General features: G+C 47.6%; 1 protein-coding gene across 1 annotated transcript in view; it reads left to right on the top strand.

The window, feature by feature from the left end:
- Positions 149–20,903, top strand: part of KHDRBS3 (KH RNA binding domain containing, signal transduction associated 3) — a 156,918-nt gene continuing 136,163 nt past the window's right edge. The window contains 1 exon segment of the mRNA XM_021088871.1: positions 149–361. Coding sequence (XP_020944530.1) covers positions 274–361 — 88 coding nt within the window. The 5' untranslated portion in view covers positions 149–273.

Genomic DNA, 20,903 nt, shown 5'->3' with positions numbered 1-20,903 from the left:
GTGGCGGGAGCGCAGGGGTCGCGTCCGGGAGGCGGCGGCCGCCCCCCGGGGACCGGGGCTGCGCGGCCGGTTCCCGCCCCGCACCGCCGCCGCCGCCACCGCCGCCGCCGCCGCCGCCGGGCCGACCGCCCGGCTTGGCTCCGCCGCGCCCCCGCCGCGGAGTCCGGCCCGGGTTCCGCGCCGCTGGGGTTGCGCAGGCGGGGTCGGGGGTTGCGGGGCCGCCGCTGCCCGTCCGCCTTGAGTCCGCGTCCCGGGCCCGGGCGGCCGGCGAGCATGGAGGAGAAGTACCTGCCCGAGCTGATGGCGGAGAAGGACTCCCTGGACCCCTCCTTCACGCACGCCCTGCGGCTGGTGAACCAAGGTGAGGGCGCGCGCCGGCCGGTGGTTAACTGGCGCCCGCGGCCGTTGGGGACCCGGGAGCGGCGGGCCGGGGGACCGGGGACCCGGGAGAAAGGCGGGGGCTTGCGGGGGAGGAACCGTGGGGCTGGCTGGCTATCGACCCCGAGGCGCCTGGAGGGGACCCGGGTAGCAGTCTGGGGGCGTTGGGGTGGGAACCTGGGAAAATACGGGACACCTGGGGAAAGCCGAGATGTGTGTGCGTTGGGGCGACTCGGCAAGGAAGAAGGCGGGGGCGTTTGGACGAGACTTGAAGGAAATCTTTGGGGACTGGAGGGTGCCCAAGGGAAACTTCTGGGTGGGGGACAGCGAACAGCTGGGGGCCTTTGGTGGGGCAGGGGTTGAACGATCTCTGGCGGGGAGGGTGGGGCTGGGGGACCGGGCAACTAGCGCGTTTGGTTCATCTAAGGAACTGGAGAAAGAGCTGGAGGAAAATGGAAGGATCTGAGGGCATCACATTGAGGAGAGGTGAAGGGAACAGGTGCTTGGATTGTTGGTGAAGTTTGAGGACCTTGGGGGAGGTTTGGGGTCAGACCCCAAGCGCTTTGGAGGAGAAGGACCACAGTTGCAGCGGCAGAGCCCAGTTCCCTCTCCCCTCCTCTTTCTCCCAGGTCCGGGCTCCGGCCGCCCTGGTGAGGCAGTCCATCCTCCCTCTGGGTGGGCAATTCATGCCGAGCCTTGAGGGCTGGTCCCCGAGGGGTCATTAGGGGAGAAGAGAGGCACACAGGAGTCCGCGTCTTGGCTCGGCTGTCCTGTCGCTGGGAGGCTCTGGGTGGGTCACCCTCACTGGGAGCTGGCTCAGGGACAGAACGCTGGCCACGGAGTCTTTGCTGCCTGTGCCATTTTAGCACTACTCTCGCCAGCTCGGGGTGTGAACAGCCCTGGGAAGTACTGGACACGGGGATACAGGGCGGATGGAGGAGGCGTGCCGGCCCAGGACGGTGCTCCCTGGCTTGTTCTTCCTTCAGCTTCCCGAGGAACCTTCTGGGATGGACGGTAAATTACGCCTGCCTCCCCTGGAGCGGTCCTTTATTCCTCGTGTATCTGGAATAGGGGTTTCAGATCAAGATGGGGTTGGGAGCCACTGGTCTGCCTTTTCTCTGGGTGATGGCAGAAATATTATCTGATCAGATCTGTTACCTTTTGCATGAATCACTCTGCACCCTGACAGGCTGGTTCCCGAGTCAAGTCGGATCTGCTGATCCTAATGCCGGCCCTGTGGCTCTTTTATTGTTGGAAGTGGAAGATGAGGTAGACATATTCTGTTTTTTTTAACAGATATCTGTATTTTAAAACGGCGACCTCCAGCATTTGCATATCGTAGTCGGTTCTTCCCGAGAAGAGAAGGGTGTGTGTTGTTGACTGAGGCTGGTTGTGGAGAGGCTCGCTGTCTCCAAGAATTTCAGCCTGGTATTTGAGGCAGTGAACAGAGATCCATTCACAGAGCTTTCCCATTTTATTTTAAGTGTAGGCTTATTTTTACTTCTTTAATAAAATGGCTAGTGAGCATGCTTTAAAGAAAGAGAATTTTAAGTTTTATTGCCGTGCTTTTTCTGAACCATCTACAGTTAGGTTTGTACTCCTGGCTCTTTGTGATTTGCATATATCTCTGCTTGCCTGCTGGGCTGTCATCTCTGTGAAAGAAATTTCTTTGTACATCATGCGAGGTCGCTGGCATTAGGAATATTCCAGATTGTGGACTCCAAGTGCAGTTTTCTTAATAGAGAAGCTGGATCAAAGTTAGGTTGTACTCAGTTGAGGAAACAGTTTAACTAAAAGCATAATAAGTTATTTCAAAAGCGAGAATTATTTTTCCATGCCGGGATGCCCCAGTACATTCATTCTGCTAATACGTTCACAAATTTTTCTGTTTCTGTGGGGTTTTTTTGTTTGTTTGTTTGTTTTTACAGCAGTAATGGCTTCCTGTTACTTGGAACAGACATTGGACTATGTTGCCACTTAGTGTTTTTTAGACATTAAACCCGATTACCTTACCCGATTACCCGATTCCATCAAAAATGTAATTCTTGTAAGAAGTACATTTCTCACATGGAACAGTTCTGTGGAGGAGGAAAGGGCTGCTGCTCAGATGCTCTCATTACTGGTAATTTAGATTACTTCTGACTAAAATGTTTTCCCCTTAAATCATAAGCTGATAGCCAGCATGCAAAGCCCTGTCATTTAACATATTAATTATGCTGTTATGTAACTCCAGAATTACAAGGGCATTGGAAAACATACTGTCTTAAATCTGAATTTGAACGGTTAAATGATTTTAAATCTGATAATCATCTTGTGATTCACTATACGAGAGCATTTTAATTCCTTTTAGCTGTATTTTTGACCATGTGCCTCTAAAGGAGGCATCCGTTTTTTCAGATGTCCTGGATCTCGGTGCTGGAGTCGGTCCTTGGGCACTAACTTATCCAGTGCCGACGGGTCAGCAGTGCGCGTCTTTATTTTATTAGGGAGTGGCGCGTGGTAGAGCTGATGGTTAACGTCTCCAGAAGCTAATAGTATCTTTGCTTGCATAGTGTCTCAAAGTTTCCAAGGCTCTCTCAAGGCACAGGTGGTCTGTTTCTGTTCTCATGCTGGCGCCCTAGTGGGGCGGACATTGATGTGTCTATTTTTCAGGGGAGGGGGCCGAGGACCCCAGCTATGCGGGCTTGTAGGTAACTGGTAGAGTTCATTTGAACACTGATCTTTGGTCTCATAAGGCCCTTATTCTCACTCCTTATGACTCCCCCAAAGATAAACCTAAAGGCTTCCCACACACTAATGTCCAACCCTGCAGAAATTGGCGTAGTCACCATGCTTGTTTCCTCTTGAAGTGTCTTGATTTTCTAAACAGAGTTTCTTTCTGTGCTTGTCTAGTGGTCTTCTTGGAAGAAGCAAATATTCATGGTAGATTCATCCTACAGGATTTCAGTACTCGGGTCAAGAGGCATTTTTGGATTAAAGCCCTTGAGGGACCAACATATGACTCTGGTAATCAACACATGGTGATGAAACACGTGATAAATGAGGCGTGGTCATTTTTTTAAAAATTCAGTATTTGTAAACATTCATCAACTTCCTAGCAGAATTACTTTTTTTTCTAATAATCTAAGACCTTGAGCTGGGGTCCCCTAAAGGAGGTAAGTATGCTTTTATGCTAACATAAGTTGGCTTTACACTTTTTCCAGCCTCCTGCTTCACAATGGGTATGAGTTCCTGACTTTTATTTCTAGTTTCTCAGGATAGCGGGTTCTCTCCCCGTATTGAATGTTTTTGTTTCTCTACCGAAAGTAATGGGTGATATTTATTTGATGTTAAAATCGAATCAAATAAAACAGGCTTTTTTGTCCCCTCCCTTCCCCCCGTGCCTATGAAGTGAGTTGACATTGCAGTTTCTTGCCAAGGAGGTTAATTGGAGATGAAAGTAGTATTCCATGCTTTATATTATATTTGCTAGTAGGGGATGTGCTGACTCTTACTAAAAAAAAAAAAATCTTCAAATATGTCTTACGCATTATAATTTAATCCAGTTCTCTGATAATTGCTTTGGATGGTTTTCAGTCCAAGCCAAGTAACCATTAAGTAAGATTACATAACCCTGTATTTTTAATTATCTGATATAATGTATGGATTGGTGGCGGGGTCACAGCCCAGTTATATTTCATGATTGCTTACAAGAGGAGGTGGAGCAAAGGACTCAGGATTACAGTGGTCTGTCTGTGTCCAGATAAATTTCTTTGCTGCTATTTCAAAATAAGTATTTTTGTGTGACAGTATTTTCTCTAATAATAGGGTTCCGAGCGCTCTTTAGGATGTGCTGATGGGTAAACACGTTTGAAGGAAGGGTCATTGTTTTGCCTGATGTGGTTCTCTTTGTTCAACAAAACTCGGTGGCTTAAGAGTTTCATCGCGGCGGACCCTACTCGGAATTTTTTTGACTGCTTGCGTGTTGTCAGGCACGTAAAGAGAAGAATGAGAATGAGAATTGCAGAATCATATTTAGGTGCGGCGCCTTCAGGCCGTGGCGTGCGATTCTCTACTTTGTCCAGAGAAGCATGAGGGTGTTTAGTTTTTAACGGTTTTCTTAGAGTTACCGAGTTTTGTTTTTTTGTACGAAAATGGATGCGATGACTCACATTTTTAGATGAACCACTTCTGAATTTCCTACAGTGTGTTCTGACTCAAAGGGAGCCCGTGCTGGACAGTTCCAGTGTTTTGGTGTCTGAACACCACATATTAAGAACCCACCATGCGGGGCATTTGTGCTGGTCCAGGAGGTGAGAGGGACAGGCAGCCTCTGCGCTCGAGGAGCTTCGGCTCACTCGGCCGTCGGTCGATCGAGAGTGGGTCTTCCGTTCGCAGAGGCCCCTCCTTGCCTACGGAGCATCTTAGTAGCCCTTCCGCTGTCCTTTGGACATATGGAGTGACGAGGCGGTTTAGATCAACTCTCGGTCTGGCAGCATTGTTGAGGCTCTTCTCTGTGCCAGGCCATGTCTGTAACGTCAGTGCTGGTACCAGCCCAGAGATGTAGAGGCGCTTAGTCCGATTCTTCAGGGGTAGGTACAAGTCTCCAGCAATCAAGTGACTTATCCAGAGCGACCTAGCTGTGTCTGAGCGAAGGCTCGGATTTGTTCCTCTCCCAGCCCGTTGTTCTTTGCCGCATCACACTGACCCTTGGATGGATAAAGGGTCGGGCTGGGCTGGTGCGATTACTTAGTGACAGAAGGGGGTTAAAACTCTGGCCTCTTTTGTGCAGTTTGGACTTTTCTCTCTGGCATGTGTGGAGTTGAAAGACGAGTGTGCAGTGCCCACTGTGGTACTTGACCCTTCACTCTCTGCCGAGGGCATCTCCTCTGACCACTCGCCCGCCCACAAGTGCCCGTGTTCTCTCTGACGGTGTGATGGTCATTGCACTGTCTTCTTTGGATGTCTGTCCTCCCTGGGAGCATGTCTGCTGGGGAGACGAGGCCTGTCTTCCATCTCCGTGTCTTGAGCACCTCGGCTAATTCCTGGCACCCAGCCCTCATGAACTCGTCTTGTCCCTTTGTAATTCCGGCAGAGGTAGAAGAGTTAGAAGGCACCCTTGGCGCTCAGCAGTCAGTGGAGAGCTTTGCTCTTTAGACCTCAGAGCACCTGAGTTGGGGTAGGAGGATGTCCCTGACAGCTCTGCACACAGAAATGAAAGAAGGTTCTCTGGAACGCGGTGTTAAACCAGCAGAATATCCCAGTGCTCTTTAAATGCGGTAGAACAGCAGGGGTCCTTCTCAGGAGGTAATGAGGAGACGTTAGATCTGCTTGGAATCAGATGTTTACTTACTCGTATTCTTGCTGGAGAAACGTATTAGCCGGTGCGCTCCAATACCCTTCGCTCTCCCCCCACACTCCTAGTGAGGGTCTTAGGACAGATTTAAACCAGGGCTGGGGAGGCCCAGTCATTTGCTGAATAAGCCTTCTTACCTGGAGGAGCTAATCTTTGATCTCAGGGGCCAGACAGACCCCCAAAGCCCAAGGAGCAGGTGAGGTCACAGGTGGATGCCAGCAGCCACTTTGACATGACAGGACCCTTTTGCTTGTTGTCACTCCCACAGAGTGGAGGTGGAATGGTTTATATGTTTTACCAAAAAATAGAGTGTCCCTTAGCACGGGGTAATGATTATAACAGAAGCTGCTGAGTTGAGGGCCTGGCTGCTACGTGCTTCCCACGCATTGTCTCTCATCCTCACAGGATCTTCAGGCAGGGGGTTTCAGCCCTGGCTGCTGCCTTTGCTTTTTCAGATTAGGCTTCTGACATTCAAAAGAGTAAAGTAACTTGCCCAGCCTAGGTGCGTGGCTTTAAGCAGTCAGGCTAACTTTTACAGGTCTTGATAGGGTACTTGATAGGGTACTTTAAGCAAAGAGACAAAACTCAGAACCCAACGTGGTTGTTTTGAAATACAATGTTCATTAGAGTAGAAGCCAGTTGGAACTGTCCATCGATGATGCTGAACTTTTAAAAGAGGTTCCTGAAAATGTGTTTTACCTCAAGGGCAAGCTCCCTTTGTGTGTGTTCTCCAGCAGTACTTTCAGTCTTTAGTAAGCATTCAAGGTAAGGACTTGTCATTACCTGTATTTCTGTAGTCAAGGAGAAAAGAGGAAAGCTTTCTGTGTTGAAAATAAGGCAGATTCTTGATAAAGCTCTGTCTCTCTTGAAGGGACTCCTTGGTGGCACAGAGTTGTTCGTATTTCAGTCCTCGATCACAGAAAGAGTTGGTGTGATATCAGGGATTTATAGTTAGTTGATGGTATGTTTAGAAATTCCCCATCTTCTAAAAATAGGCTCATAAAAGAAAGGGGGGTGGGCAGCACAAACATACAAGAAGATAGGCCTACGGATAATGGTTTGAGCTCTCTGAAGAGGGGTTGGCTTGAATATACCTGATTGAAGTTGTTAAAAATAGTTACCATTTATCAAGAAGCAATGCAAGTAGTTATGCTGCGAGCCACACGGCGAATCCAATTACCGTTTATCAAGAAGCTTTTCTGGGTTAGGTGCTTTCTGTACATTATTTCATTTAATTCTTCTAACAGTCTTAAAAGAGTCATTTTACCTTACTCTGTGGATGAGAAACCGGAGGGCAGGAAGGCGCAATCACTTGCCTAAGGTCAGATGCCTATGAAGGGGTCAGGCAAGATTCAGGGCTCCGTCTGCCCCTCCAGGGCACCGTGCTGCAGTTTGCCTGCCAGCGCCAGGCAGATGGGAGCTTTCACTGTGCCTGGGTTTTCATGGTGACTCCCTGGGAAAATCCCTGTCTTGCATCTTTTAGAATGAACTGCCTGCCGTTAGACTGGTGACCTGTGAGCAGGGCCACTTTCGGCCAACAGAGAGGCTGATGGTGGCATGCCTGCCAGGGTAGCAAAGTCTGGCAGGTGCTTTTATGTGGGAAGAGCTGCTCCAGAGAGAGTCATGGGCTTGTGGAGGCACAGCTTTTCAGTCTGTAAACTGTACTGGTCGCTTAACTCCCTGGAGCCTGGGTTCTCATCTCTAAAATTGTAGACCTTATGCTTAAAGGAAGTGGGGCGGTGGTTTTAGACGTGAGGTAAGTCTGGTGTCTGACATGTCAATAGGTGCTTAATAAAAGTTACCTGCTCGTTTCAGAGGATTGCCTGAGACAGGTGTGTGCATACTGGCATCACCTTCCAGACATAAGGCATAATAATAACTGAATGCATAAAGCATCCAGTTTGATTCCTTAGGGTAATTTTATGTTATTAGAATAATTTTAGTTTTCCAATCCTAGAAATACTGAAGGAGAGACTCATTCTTTAGGAACCCTCTTTCATTAATATCATGTACGAAATTAGCAGCAGCTCTGATTGATTTTTATTATGCTATTCAAGATGCAGCACCTGAAGCTTCCACTAACAAATGAAGCTTCCATAAACTGTTTTTATGACTGCTCCTTTGCAAACATGCCTGGACACTCAGCAGCTTCTCTCACCAGCACAAGATACCTTCTGAATTGGTAAGCTGTAAATTTCCATAATTTTTCACATTTCCATAATTTTTCACCAATCAGCCCCTGCTGCTATTTTAAGGGCTTTTAAAGGTGCTCCTGGCGTATTACTGATGTTCTTCCTCGATGTGGTGAAGAGCATGAGAGCGTGAGAGCACCCGTTCTGATTTCTGGTTTTGATGTGAATCTTACGCTTGGGGTCACTGTTGGTTCAAGCTCCCCTGGAGAAGTTGTAATGGGAGGAGAGGGGAGAGTTTTCATCCTCCTCCCTTTTCCTGGTTTTCCGGCCACCTCACTCACTCCCTTTGTGCTCTGCTCTTCTTCCACTAGATGGCGCTCTGCGCAGCCGGTCTACACCGGTCGTTCCCCCTGTTAGTTGGCCTGTTCGTCTTGATTATTCAACAAGCTTGCGTGGCTTTTGCTGTTCACGTGCTGATGTGAATTGCTAATGTTGCAGACGCTCTAACCTGTTTCTGCGTCTGAGGCGTGCCTGGCGCCGCCACAAGTGTCTTTCTCATGGGCTACCTCCTTTCATCCTGGGGACCGCTTTGGAGAGTCGTTTTGCTCTCATTTTCCAGATAAGGAAATGGAGGTTAGATAACTTGTTCAAGGTCATGCAGGTAGCTTACATTATAGAGTTTACTGAGCCCTAAAGAAAAAGAGATATCAAAAGCATTGAATTGGAAAACATTTTTAAAGGAAGCGTTGGGATGGTCTGACTTGTGGCTCCTGGCCGTTGTGATCTGTGGGTTTCATCTGTAATCTGTGGGTCTGTTGGGGGAAATGAGAGTGCCAGCAGCTATTTGCACCGGAGCGTGTACGTCAGAGTCTGTGATCCGCCTGAGGAAGCCGCAGTAACAGAAGCCTGTCAGCTGCTGGGGACACCCTGCTTCCTCTCACCTTCCCTTGTCTGTGGACCTGAGAGGGCCAAGGGCCTTGATCCGCGCCAGGCAGGAAACCTTGGGGAATTTTGGACAGAACCATGGTGGGGATTTTCGTTGGTAATTTTAGCAGAACTGAATACTGGATCGAGTCCACAGGACTCCAAACATTTCTACTTCGGTTTCTTCGACGTTACTGATTTATTCGACTAATATTTGTCAAGTATATGTTTGTTATCACTGCTCAGTCCAGTGTTTGTTCTGGGCCGGTGACTTCTCTGAGCCCATGTTCCCTTATCTGCACATGACCTTCATGCCTGCCTTGGAGGTCATCGGGGTGAAAGGACAGCAATTGCATGTTTGTTTAATTTTACTTTAAATTTTTAACACATAGCATGTATTTTTATATCTGGTGGATAACTACATATTTATGTTTCTATTCCTTACACACCACTTTTTCTACCTGCTCTCAGTCACCTACATGCAGTGGCTTCTCTGCCAGTGATATTTTTAGGGCTGGCTTCCTCCTGTCCCCTTGTGCCTCTTCTCCCTTGCTTTTGAGTTGGGTGTGCTCTGCGAACACAAAACACAAGTAAAATGCTTAGAAAAATCCCTCTCACCTTTGGTCTGTTACATATGCAGAAGCCACAACTAACTAAAAATGGTACTGGAATAAGACTCAGATTATTTGGTAAAAGGCAGTAGTTAAGGACATACTTTAAATCAGGCAAACTTGAGTTCACATCTGAACTTTGTGTTGTAACGTTGGGTACACGGACCCTTCTCAGCCTCGGTTTCCATGAGGGAAAAATCGGGATTAAAAAATAAAGGCCCTTCGGGGTTTCTGCGGGACTTGAAGTGAGAGATGTGGGACACGTTGGTGAGTGTCGTGCCTGGCATGTGACACGTGCAGAGTAAGTGGTTGCTGCCGCCAGCATCACTGTCAGCACCACCATCATCACCATTGTTTTAAGGAAGGGATTTTTAGTCTGGGGGGAGCCAAACCTGGAGGGGAGCAGTTTTAAGAGTGGGGCAAGCACTCTGGTGGAAGGAATGCACAGGTTTTAGGGGCTCAAGGGAAGGCCCTCTCACTCGTCTCAGGACCGAGAGAGGCTTCCTGGAGGAGGCTTTTTCAAAGAGGACAGCTGGATGCAGGCGTCATCGCTGGCAGGGGACGGGACCTGGGCAGGGCCCGGGAACTTTCCTGACTCCTCCAGGTTTTTAGTTTCAGTCTCTGCCTCCGTGACATCTTCATGGTTCTTCTCACCATGGTGTGTTGCACTTATTTATCTGTCTTCTCCTTTCCTCTCTCCATCCCATTTTTCTTCCAGGCATTAAACTTTTTTTTTATTTGGAAGCAATTTTAAATTTATAGAAGAATTAGAAGAGTAGTGCTGCAAACCTGTGTAGCCTCCGTTTGCCCGGACTCCCCAGCGGCTGACCTTCTCCCACATCTGCTGTCCCATTCTTTCTGTGTGTGTGTGTGCGTGTGCGTGTGTACTTTTACAGCTCATCTGAGACGGAGGTGCATGTGTCATCTCCCTTTGCCCCTCGGGACGTGAGTACCTGGGGTGCATTTCTGGAGACCAAGGGCCTCTCTTACACAGCAGCAGGTGCAGAAAACAGTGGTGACAGTCGGAAGTCGCTCATTGCTTCCGTACCTTTGTCATCCGACCTGCCGTCCCCATGCTGCCTCGTGCCAGGGTTGCATTGCATTAGCTGTCTGGCCTTTTCGTTCTCTTCGCTGGGAGCAGATGCTCCATCTTCCTCCCGCTTCCCGCGTGCGTTTCTGACACTGTGCAGCCAGGCTTTGGAGGCCGGCTCGCAGCGCGGCTTGGCTGGTGTCTCCTTGCGCCTAGGCTCCTGCTGCGCGCTCTTTGGGCGGGAGCTCCGCCGGGTGATGGCGTGTCCTCCTGAGCACCCGGTGTCAGGAGGCACACGGGATCAGTGTCACCTGGTCCCCATGTTGATGATGCTAAGTTCGCTCACCTGGTTAAGGCGGTGCCGGTTTTCTCCACTGCAAGGTTTCCATTTTCCTTTTGCAATTAATTATTTTTGTGGGGCGAGGACTCGAGACTCTGTAAATGTTCCTTATTAAACTCGCCCTCACAAATTTTCATTAATGTTTCTTACCTGAATTAATTATTACTATGATGGTTCTAAAATGGTAATTTTCTAACTCAAAAATTCCGTCTACATTTATGGGTTGGCCTTCTGCTCAAAGGGAGCATTTTCATTTTTTCCCTTTCTTCTTTCCTGCTTCTCTCCTTTCCTCCATCAACTATCTGTATACATTCAGGGATTCTTGAATTCGATGGGTTTTCGTCTTTCCTCTCACTCTCTAGGCCGATGCTTAACTGGTCCCGGATTTGGCCATTGGGAGCCCGTTACCTGCCTCCTGGGTCCTGTTGACAGGGTCACTCCATGTGTTCTTTGAGTTTTGTTTTGTCTTAACGTTCTAACCGCATTTCGTTCCAGGCTCATCTTATGCTTGCTCTACCCCAGCTGTGGAATCACCTTTTCTTCCAAGGTGCCCTGGTTTTTTTCGGTGTGGAAAGGCATTTAAAAGCCAAGATTTGGGCTGCTGGTGTGTCAGGGCTTCTAGGCCCTTTTACCAGACAGAGCCAGGAAATAGATGAGTTTCTACAGGTGTATCGCCTTGTCTTTATGTTAAACTCCTAAGTCTTGGGCCAGCAAACCTTTTCTGTAAAAGGCCAAACAGTAAATAGTTTGTGAGCTGGGCCTTTGACTGAGCTCTGCTGCTGCAGCAGAAAGGCAGTCGTACACGGTACAGAAGCAAGAGTGGCCGTCGTGCTGGCTCTGGCCGCGGCTGGGATCTGCCGCCCTTCCTGCTCTCAGCTGCTCGGGCAGAGGGACCAGGCCTTCGCCTGTGTACCAGTGCCCAGTGCCGTCCAGGCGGCTCGGAGGGGTTTGGATGAGCAAGTCAGGGAGACCCCCCGTGGCCGTTGGTCTCTTATTTGGACCTTTTCTATGTTGATTTCTTACAACTGGTTGGTTGGTTGAGTGTTCACTTACAAGACTAAAGTCTTTTAAACACATAATGTAGACAATATGCAAAGTAATGCTGAGAAAAAAACCTGTTCTGTTAAACTCCTCAGGGCATTTTTCTTGTCATGGAAAAAGGTAACCTTTTTGGTAGTGAAAGCCCCCCTGGAGGCAGGGCCTGCACCTGCAGCCAGCGGCCCAGGGCGCTGCTGGCTCCCATTTCCCAGGTCGCTGCTGAAAGGCACAACTCCAGCACCTGTCACTGGGGTGAAAAATCTCGAAATTATACTCTTTTGATTGCCGCGGAATTGAGTTATTTCCTCACCGTTTTCTTTGTGTAATTTATTGCTTGAATGTGTTCCAAAGGAGACTTCTTTATAGCAGCGGCCAACAGGTGCCATGGGGAGCAGGTTCGTTCTTGGAGGAAAGTATGTTGTCAGACCACCTGTCGGTGGGAGGCGCTGGCTGCGGTCAAGGCAGTGTGGACGCCGAGAGGAAGCCAGCACATCGCAGTGGGTGGCAAAGGAGCAACGTAGATCAGTTTTCTGAGTCTCCGATGACGCTAAAGTAAATCAGACCCTAGTTACTACCTGCTGTTTTTTATTCTGGAAACTCAGGATCGGTGGTTTGTGTTGTCAGCACGCTCTCTGGCTGTGGACCACAGCAGCAGGATAAGCAGTCCTTTGTCGTGCTCGGTCCTTTCTCTGGATCCAAAGAAGGGGTTTTAAAGCTCTGTGTCACACACATGGCAGCTCAGGTTCTGCAGGAGTCGGGGTGGGGCCGGGGGGAAGGCCACAGCGGGCAGGGGTCCCTCCCGGCTCCCGCCTTCAGCTCCCGGGGCGCCGCACACGGTTCCCACTTGCTTACTGGACTTTGCTTCTGTCGTCATCAGGTACGAAGAGCACTGTTGTGAGGCAGGTGCCCCTTGGTGGCTGCCCCTCGGTGAGACCCGCTCAGACCAGGGGTGGCTGCCCCTTGATCAGACCCGCTCAGACCAGGGGTGGCTGCCCCTCGGTGAGACCCACGCAGACAGGGGGTTTTCTCCACAACGTGCCCCTGCTCAGGGTGGGGCTCCCAGCATTGGGGACCGGCGCTGCCTGCCCTGGCCTTGTGGTCCAAGATGACTTGGGAGGACAAGGGAACAAAACCGTGGGAGTCATGTAGCTTTACCAGGTCAGCTGATCCCTGCTGTGTTGGACGTCTTCCAGCTTCCTGATCCCGGGGGTAAAGGGTTGTGCTCTGCAGATGGCAAGTGGGTGTGGGGCCTTTGGTGATGAGCTCTCTGCGCTGAAGTGTCCTCATCACCGGGGCTGGCATAGTAGGTCTTCACCGAGACAGTTGCCGAGGCTCCGGGGGCCCGAGAGCGCCGTGCCCACTTTCCTTCCTTCCGGGGGCCCAGCTGGGGGGACACATGGGGCGTTCGTGCTGCACTTGCTGAAGCGTCGTTTGGAGGGCTTGGCTGTCTGTGGCTTCCATCTAGCTGGTACTGAGCCCCTTGCTACTCTGAACAAAGGATGCGGTAGCGGAAGGTCGTGTTTCAGGCCCGGGAGTCACATCCTGGCCCAGGGGCAGCACAGTTAGTGGATTCAGTGATCAGACTGGAGACCCTGTCAGGAACCACTCTCCAGGCTTCAGGGGAAACCGGTGCGTTTCTGGTCCTCACCGCAGGTCTCAGGGTGTGGCCTCCTCATTCTGGGAGGGTTGTGATCTTGGGCTGGGCCGAGGGCTGGGTCGCAGCGCTGGGTGGTGGTCGTTCCTGCCTCCAGAGTTCTCAGCCCCCGGAGCAGCCACGTTAAAGGCACCTGCGCTGCACAGTGGGAGGTGAGGTCCTGCAGACGCGCACAGGGCACCGAGCAGCCCAGGAGCCCCGCATCGCCGGACTGGGACAGGGAGGGGACCGGTGTGTGTCCCCCGACGTGGCACAGAGACACCTGGGCTGTGTGCTGCGTGGCGGTTCCTGCTCAAGCCCCTTCCTCAGCGTGCAGCCGAGCGCAGGGCTGGCTGCCTGGCTTATCCCAGTCCCTGTCCTGTCCCCGTCCCGTCCCCTCTCCTTTGTGTTAATTCCCAGCATGAGTTGGGTCCCTGCCCTTCCTCTGGGCTGTTGCTGCCTTTGCCACACTCCAGATGATAATGGTGTGTTGGGAGCCATTTCTCCCAGGAGAGTCCCAGTTCCTGGCAGACGGGAAAGCTGGCTTCTTAGCTTCAGTTCCTCCTCCAGTGCCAAGCACAGTGCCCAGGAGATGGCAGGTACTCAGGAAATGTTTGCAGAATAAATGGTCAGCTGGGCCCAGTTTCTTCCGTGGACTCGGGCAGTGAATGTATTATCTCAGGATGCTTTGGAGAAGGAAGTCGGGAAGGGTGTTTCCTTTTACTTGGCTCTCTGGCTGCTGGTTTTGAGGGGGGGACCTGCCATTTCTCAGGCACATGTGTCAGGCCTGGGCACCCTGGGCCTCAGACGTGCGGGAAGTCTCCTATGGCTGTTTAAGAACCTAGGGATCCGGGCACATGCCTTCACCTCTCTAAATGCCAGAGCTGTAGTTCGTTAAAACAGCCATGATACCACCTACCTCCAGACTGCATGTGAGGTCTCAGTGCCACCACTGGGACTGTTTGTCACTAGACTCCAGCTGCCGAGCTCGGTGGCCTCTGTTTCTGCTGCATCTCCAGGGCCCGGGATAGTGTGCCGTGCACAGCGGGTGCTCCGGGGTTGTGGAGTGAATGATAGGTGTGAAAGCAGCTTCTGTCCGTCTGTCTGGAGGGCGAGGTAACAGCGGAACATCCCAGGAGGTGGATTGGCGAGCACACAGGGCCTGCGGGTGGCTGAGGGGCCTGAAGGCTTAAGCTTCAAGGTTCCTGAGCACAGTGGAGGGCTGCGGTGCAGGAGAGTGTCAGCGGCGGCCGTGCATGTGCGGAAGCTCGCTTGGGATGCTGAACAGTGCAGCCCGAGAAGTCGTTGAAATATGTGCGTTCAGAGGTGTCCCCTTTCACTGAAAATGCTCTGTCTTGTGTTGTCGGCCGCGGTTGGCGTGGGATCCCCGGGAGCCGGTAAGCAAGGGACTCAGAGGAGGAGAGGGCCGAGGCAGGGGCCTGGGCAAAGGGGGAGAGGCCCGCCCTAGTTTCCTTTTCTGATTTGAGGGGGCCACCCTCATAAAGGGTGTGGGGTCCTGTCACTGTAATTACACTGAAAAATGTTTATCTTGATAGCTTTTTATGGCTTTTTTTCTTTTCTGCCTAGAGAAGGTCCTTTAGTAGTGGGTGTGGAGCTGGCTTGGAGGTGTGAAATCTCTTCGCCTTTGCTTGTCTGAAAGCTCTCCATCTCTCCATCGCCTTGAGCGAGAGCCTTTCTGGGGGAGAGATTCTCGCTCTAGGTCCCTCCTCTTCACCACCTCAGACCTATCTCACTGCTCCCTTCTCCCTTCAGTTTCTGCTGAAAGATCAGCTGTTACCCTTTTGGGGGGGGGGGTCCCTTGTATGTCATTTGCTGCTCTTCCCTTGTGGCTTTTGATATTTTTTCTTTGTATTTAGTTTTTGTTAGTGTGATTAGTTTGTGTCTCTGGGTTTCTCTCTGGGTTTCTCCTGTATGGGATCCTCTGTGCTTCCACAACTTGAGTGATGTCTTCCTTTCCCAAATTAGGGAAGTTTTTAGCTATAATCTCTTCAAATATTTTCCCTGACCCTTTGTGTCAATAATAAACTTAGTTCTGAGTACCTTGGGTTCCATATTTGGAGAGAAAATACTGGCTTCCACTGATAATCATGTATGCATAAAGGAAACAGTATTTCTTCTGATTAAACAAAATCGCAGTATTTAGAATAGGTTTTAAACCATAAACTTTGCCTTGAAATTTAACCTATAGTATTCTTGCAGCCAGCCGCGCTACCCCTGGGAATGGGCACTATGTCTTAGTTTTTAATAATAAAGACTCCACTTGATTCAGCTGCTCCTTTTTTTTTTTTTTTTTTTTTTTTTTTTGTCTTTTCAGGGCCACACCCATGGCATATGGAGGTTCCCAGGCCAGGGGTTGAATCAGAGCTGTAACTGCCGGCCTGTGACAGAGCCATGGCAGTGCCAGATCTGAGCCGCGTCTGCGACCTACACCACAGCTCACGGCAATGCTAGATCCTTAACCCACTGAGCGAGGCCAGGGATTGAACCCGCAACTTCATGGTTCCTAGTCGGATTCCTTTCCCTTGCGCCACGACGGGAACTCCAGCTGCTCCTTCCAACTGTTAGGTACTTTTGTGCTGTGTGTTATAATTTAATGATATTATTTCACATTGTTGGTCCAAAGTGGTGACAAGTCCGTCTATATTTTAATGTCCTCTGGGTTCTTTATGACAGAGGTCAGGAACGAAGCCCTGTTAAGATCACAAAGTGATTTTCTTAAATCATTTCAAGATGAAGTGCATCTACAGAGAAGAGCAAAACAGTGTGCTTTTTCCTTTTTCAGTTTTCTGATTCGGATGTTCTTTGAGACCTACTTACATTAAACACGAAAAGCTGGAGGAGAGAATGCATTAGTTTTGTTTGCTGGGACACATGGCCGCACATTTGGTGGCCTGATTATTTAACAGTTCTGAAGTTCCCAGGTCTGAAGCGGGCCTCAGGGTGTCGGCGCTGCTGCGTTCCTCTGTGGAGACTTGGGGGAGGCTTGAGTTCCTTAACTTTTCCAGCTTCTAGAGGCCACCTGCGTTCCTGGGCTCCTGGCCCCCTCCTCCGTCTTCCAAGCCAGCAATATCAGGACCAGTCCCACTCACACTGCCTTCTCCGGGGTGATCTCCTGCTTTTCGCATCCATCTCTAAGGACCTCTCTGATTATATTGGGCTCTCCTCGATAGTCCAGGCTATCCCCGCCATTTAAAGGAATCTTAATTGTCTCTGCTATCACTAATTCTCCTTTGCCTGCAACCTAACATTCTCCAGTTCTGGAAATCAGTATGTAGGTATCTTTGGGGAGCTGCTATTCTGTCAGCCACAGAGGGATTGGGGAGGCCGAGGACACTGATGTTTATCAAGTACTGAGTTTATCTTCAACCTGGTTTTAGGGATTTTTGTGTATTAGGACATTATCTCCAATTATGCATCAGGGGTTTCGAGATGTTAAAGTAACTCAGTGTCTTGTAATTAATAATAATGAGGTATGCAATTGAATTCTTGCGAAGTGTCATACATTCTGTCAGGAGATTTTACAGAGCACATTTTTCTCAGCCCTGTGAGTTGAATGACGTCAGTTCCACTTTATAGGTGAGAAAACAGGCTTTCATGGATTATGATTGGCTCAGTGTCACATGGCATGCTTGTAGCTGAAGGTTTTTGACTTTGTCAGTTTGACTCCCAAGTCCCTACTCTTGCTGCTAAATTACCATGGATTGAGATGAAAGGGCCTTATGGAGCTGACTTCTCTTGCATCCGCCTTGTAGTGAAGTCGGTCTGATTGTCAGGGTGTTTGTCAAAGCTTATTTGGTGTCACATATCAAAATGACCAGGTAGTTAACTGACTGACTTGACAGCTTCTCTTTTCTTTCCTTTACCCCCCAACTTTTCGTCCATTTGTAGACCAAACGGCCATGGTAAGTACTGAGCTCCTCCTCAGTTACCATTCCTCCTACCTCTTTTCCAAATTGTTTCATGCGTTGTTTTATTTAGTCTTTGCAGCAGCCTTCTAGGATAAATATTAATACCCCCATTTTGTAGATAATGAAACTGAGCCCAGGAAAGATTAAAACCAAGTCTCTGTGGAGTTCCCTTCGTGGCTCAGTGGTTAACAAACCCAAGGAGCATCCATGAGGATTCAGGTTCGATCCCTGGCCTCACTCAGTGGATTAAGGATCCAGTGTTGCTGTGAGCTGTGGTGTAGGTCACAGACGATGCTTGGGCTGTGACTGTGGTCTAGGCTGGCAGCTGTAGCTCTGATTCGACCCTTTGCCTGGAAACTTCCATATGCCATAGGTGTGGCCCTAAAAATAAAAACAAAAACAAAAACATAAAGCCCAAAGAACAAGACTGTTTTAACTCAAAATCTGAGGGTTTTTTTTTTTCCAGTGCTATAAAAGGTGTATCTTATTTATAGGTTTTTGTTTCAGTCCTGTTCAACTTGATCACTTAAAATAATCACAGGAAATGTGAGGAAAAAAAATATATATATAGAAAGACCTAAAAATGACCGTCTGATGTGCAGTAGTGATTAAATAACTACTGCCCAAAGAGCACAAGTTTATATTTCAAAACTAAGGCTAAAAAGTGCTTGGACTATGTTGACCCCAATGAGCTCAGTTGATGGAATAAACCAGGGCTCGATTCAGCAGTTTGCTTTAGTCACTGTTTGTGGAAGGATGAGCAGTGGCCCCAGGTATGTATGTGTCCTAATCTTCAGAACTTGTTATTTTGTTGTGATGATTATTGTATACCTATAAATGTAATGCAATTCATTAATTAAAAAAAAGAACTTGTTAATGCTGCCTTATGTTGGCAGAAGACCTCGTGAGTATGATTAAGCTAAAGATCTTGTGGTGGAGAAAGTGTGCCTGATCATCTGGGTGGGCCTGATGTAATCTCACTGGTCTTTATAAGAGGAAGGGTCAGAGTCAGACAGAAGGCAGTGTGACAGTGGAAGCAGAGATTAATGTGGCCGCAAACGAGGAAATGCTGGCTGCCTCTGCAAGATGAGAAGGACAAGGACAAGTATTCTCCTTCAGGATCTCTAGAAGAGATGCTGCCTTACGTACCTGTTTTATTTAGCATTTGACTTTCAGAACTTTAAGGTAATACATTTATGTTGTTTTAAGCCCTAAGCTTGTGGTAATTTGTTACAGTGGCAGTAGGAAACTAATACAGTGTTCTTAAATAATTATGAATTGTTTAACAGTAATAATTGGGGATTTCAATACCCTTTTTAAAATAATGGGTTCAACAACTATCAGTAGATTGGTAAGGTAATGAAAGAGGTGAACAACACTATAAGGTGACTAGACTTAGCAAACAGTTATAGAACATGCTCCTTTAACAGTAGCAGAATCTGTATTTTTCTCAAGTATACATGGAACATTCTCCAAGACAGACCGTATTTATGCTAGTCCATAAAACAAGCTCAGTACATTTTAAAAGATTTAAATCATGCAAAGGATGTTCTCTCACCACAGTGAAATGAGATTGGAAATCAGTAACAGAGAGAACCTTGGGGAATTCACAAATATATAACCAATGAGCCAAATAAGAGATCACAAGGAAAGTAGAAAATATTTTGAGATGAATGAAAATGAAGACACAACATTCTAAAACTTAGGGGATGCAGCTAAAGCAGTACTTAGAGGCAAACATATAACTGTGAACACTTATATTAAAAGAGAAGATAAATCTCAAATCGGTTACCCAACCTTCTATTTTAAGACACTGGGAAAAGAAGAACAAATTAAATCTAAAAAAGGCAGAATGAAGGAAATAGTACAGACTAGAATGGAAATTAATGAAAAAAAGAATAAAAAAAGAGTAGAGAAAAATCAACAAATGAAAAATTGGTTATTTGGAAAGATTAGCAAAACTGACAAAACGTTATCTACATTGACTAAAAGAAGACTCATGACAAAAATCAAGAATGAAGGTACGTAACTGATAGCTTTACAGAAATGAAAGAGTATAAGAGAATCCTGTGAACAATGTATGCTCATATGTTAGATGACGTAGATGAAACGGACAGATTCCTAGAAAGACACAAACTACTGAAACTGACTCAAGAAAAAATAGAAACTATGAATAGAGTGGTAAAGAGATTGCATTGGTTAAAAACAAAAATGAACTACTCAGTTAAAAAAAAAAAAAAAAAAAAAAAAGCCCAGGTCCAGGTAGCTTCACTGGTGAATCCTACCAAACCCTTAAAAAATAGTTAGTACTAATTCTTGATAAACACTTCTAAAGAAGAGGAAGGAATGTTTCTCTGTTCATTGTAAAAGACCAGTATTACCCTGATTCCAAAAATCAAAGACATCACAAGAAAACTACAGACTGGTATTTCTTATGAATATGGACACAAAAATCCTCATGAAATACCAGCAAACCAAATCCAGGCAACATATAAAAAGGATTATATACCATGATCACCTAGGATTTATCCCAGGAATGCGAGTTTGGTTTAGCATCCGAAAATCAGTTCATTTCATATACTATACCAAGAAAATAAAAGATAGAAACCTCCTAATCATCTCAACAGACACAGATAGCATTTGATGGATTCTAACACCCTTTTATGATAAAAATACTTAACAAACTAGGAATAGAATGTTCAAAACCTGATAAAGTACAGTCTGTGAAAAACCCACGGCTAACATCATACTTCCTGTGAAAGACTTTTCCCTGGGTCAGGAACCAGCAAAGATGTCTGCTTTCACCCCTTCTGCTCACCCTTGTTCTGGAGATTTTAGCTGGGACAATTGGGCAAGAAAATGAAAGGAAAAACATCCAGTTTGGGAAGGAAGAAGTACAATTAACTATTCATAGATGACATGATCTCATATATAGAAAATCATGAGGAATCTACTAAAATTTATTAAAATTAACAACAGAGTTCCTCTCTCCCTTCCCTTTTGTATCTAAATTTAATATCGAGTATTTCTTCTGATAATAAATATAGCCTGTACTTTACTGGACTGTAAGTGTCATGAGGCCAGTATTGATTTCTGCTTTGCAGACCATTGTGTACGTAGCACCTGCACACATGCCTTGTACATCACAAGTACCCTTCTCAGACTTGATAAATGAATGCTCGTTATGAAAAGAGATAGAAAGTATTAAAAAATAAAAATAAAAACAACTGCACTCCCCACAAAGTAACCGTTTGGAGATAATCATTGTTAAAATATTTTAGATGACTTCTCTCTATAAAATTTTATCATTTCCATATGCCACAGGTGTGGCCCTAAAAAAACAAAAAATTATAGTTTCGTTTTTAGCTTAATATGTTGTCATCGTTTTCTTCGATCATCAGTATGTTGGAAATCCTTTTCATGGCTGAGTAGTGCTCCATGATGTGTATGCCATCCTGTACTTAGCCGATTCCTCACCAAGGAGCATTTCCAGGTTTTTGAATTATTGTTAGTTCTGGTTTGTCTGTTCTTTTGTCCTTACACTCTCTACATT

Source organism: Sus scrofa, chromosome 4, assembly GCF_000003025.6.
Source record: "Sus scrofa isolate TJ Tabasco breed Duroc chromosome 4, Sscrofa11.1, whole genome shotgun sequence".
Classification (NCBI taxonomy): domain Eukaryota; kingdom Metazoa; phylum Chordata; class Mammalia; order Artiodactyla; family Suidae; genus Sus; species Sus scrofa.
The sequence above is the reverse complement of the archived record's forward strand: the minus strand, read 5'-3'. Positions and strand labels throughout refer to the sequence as shown.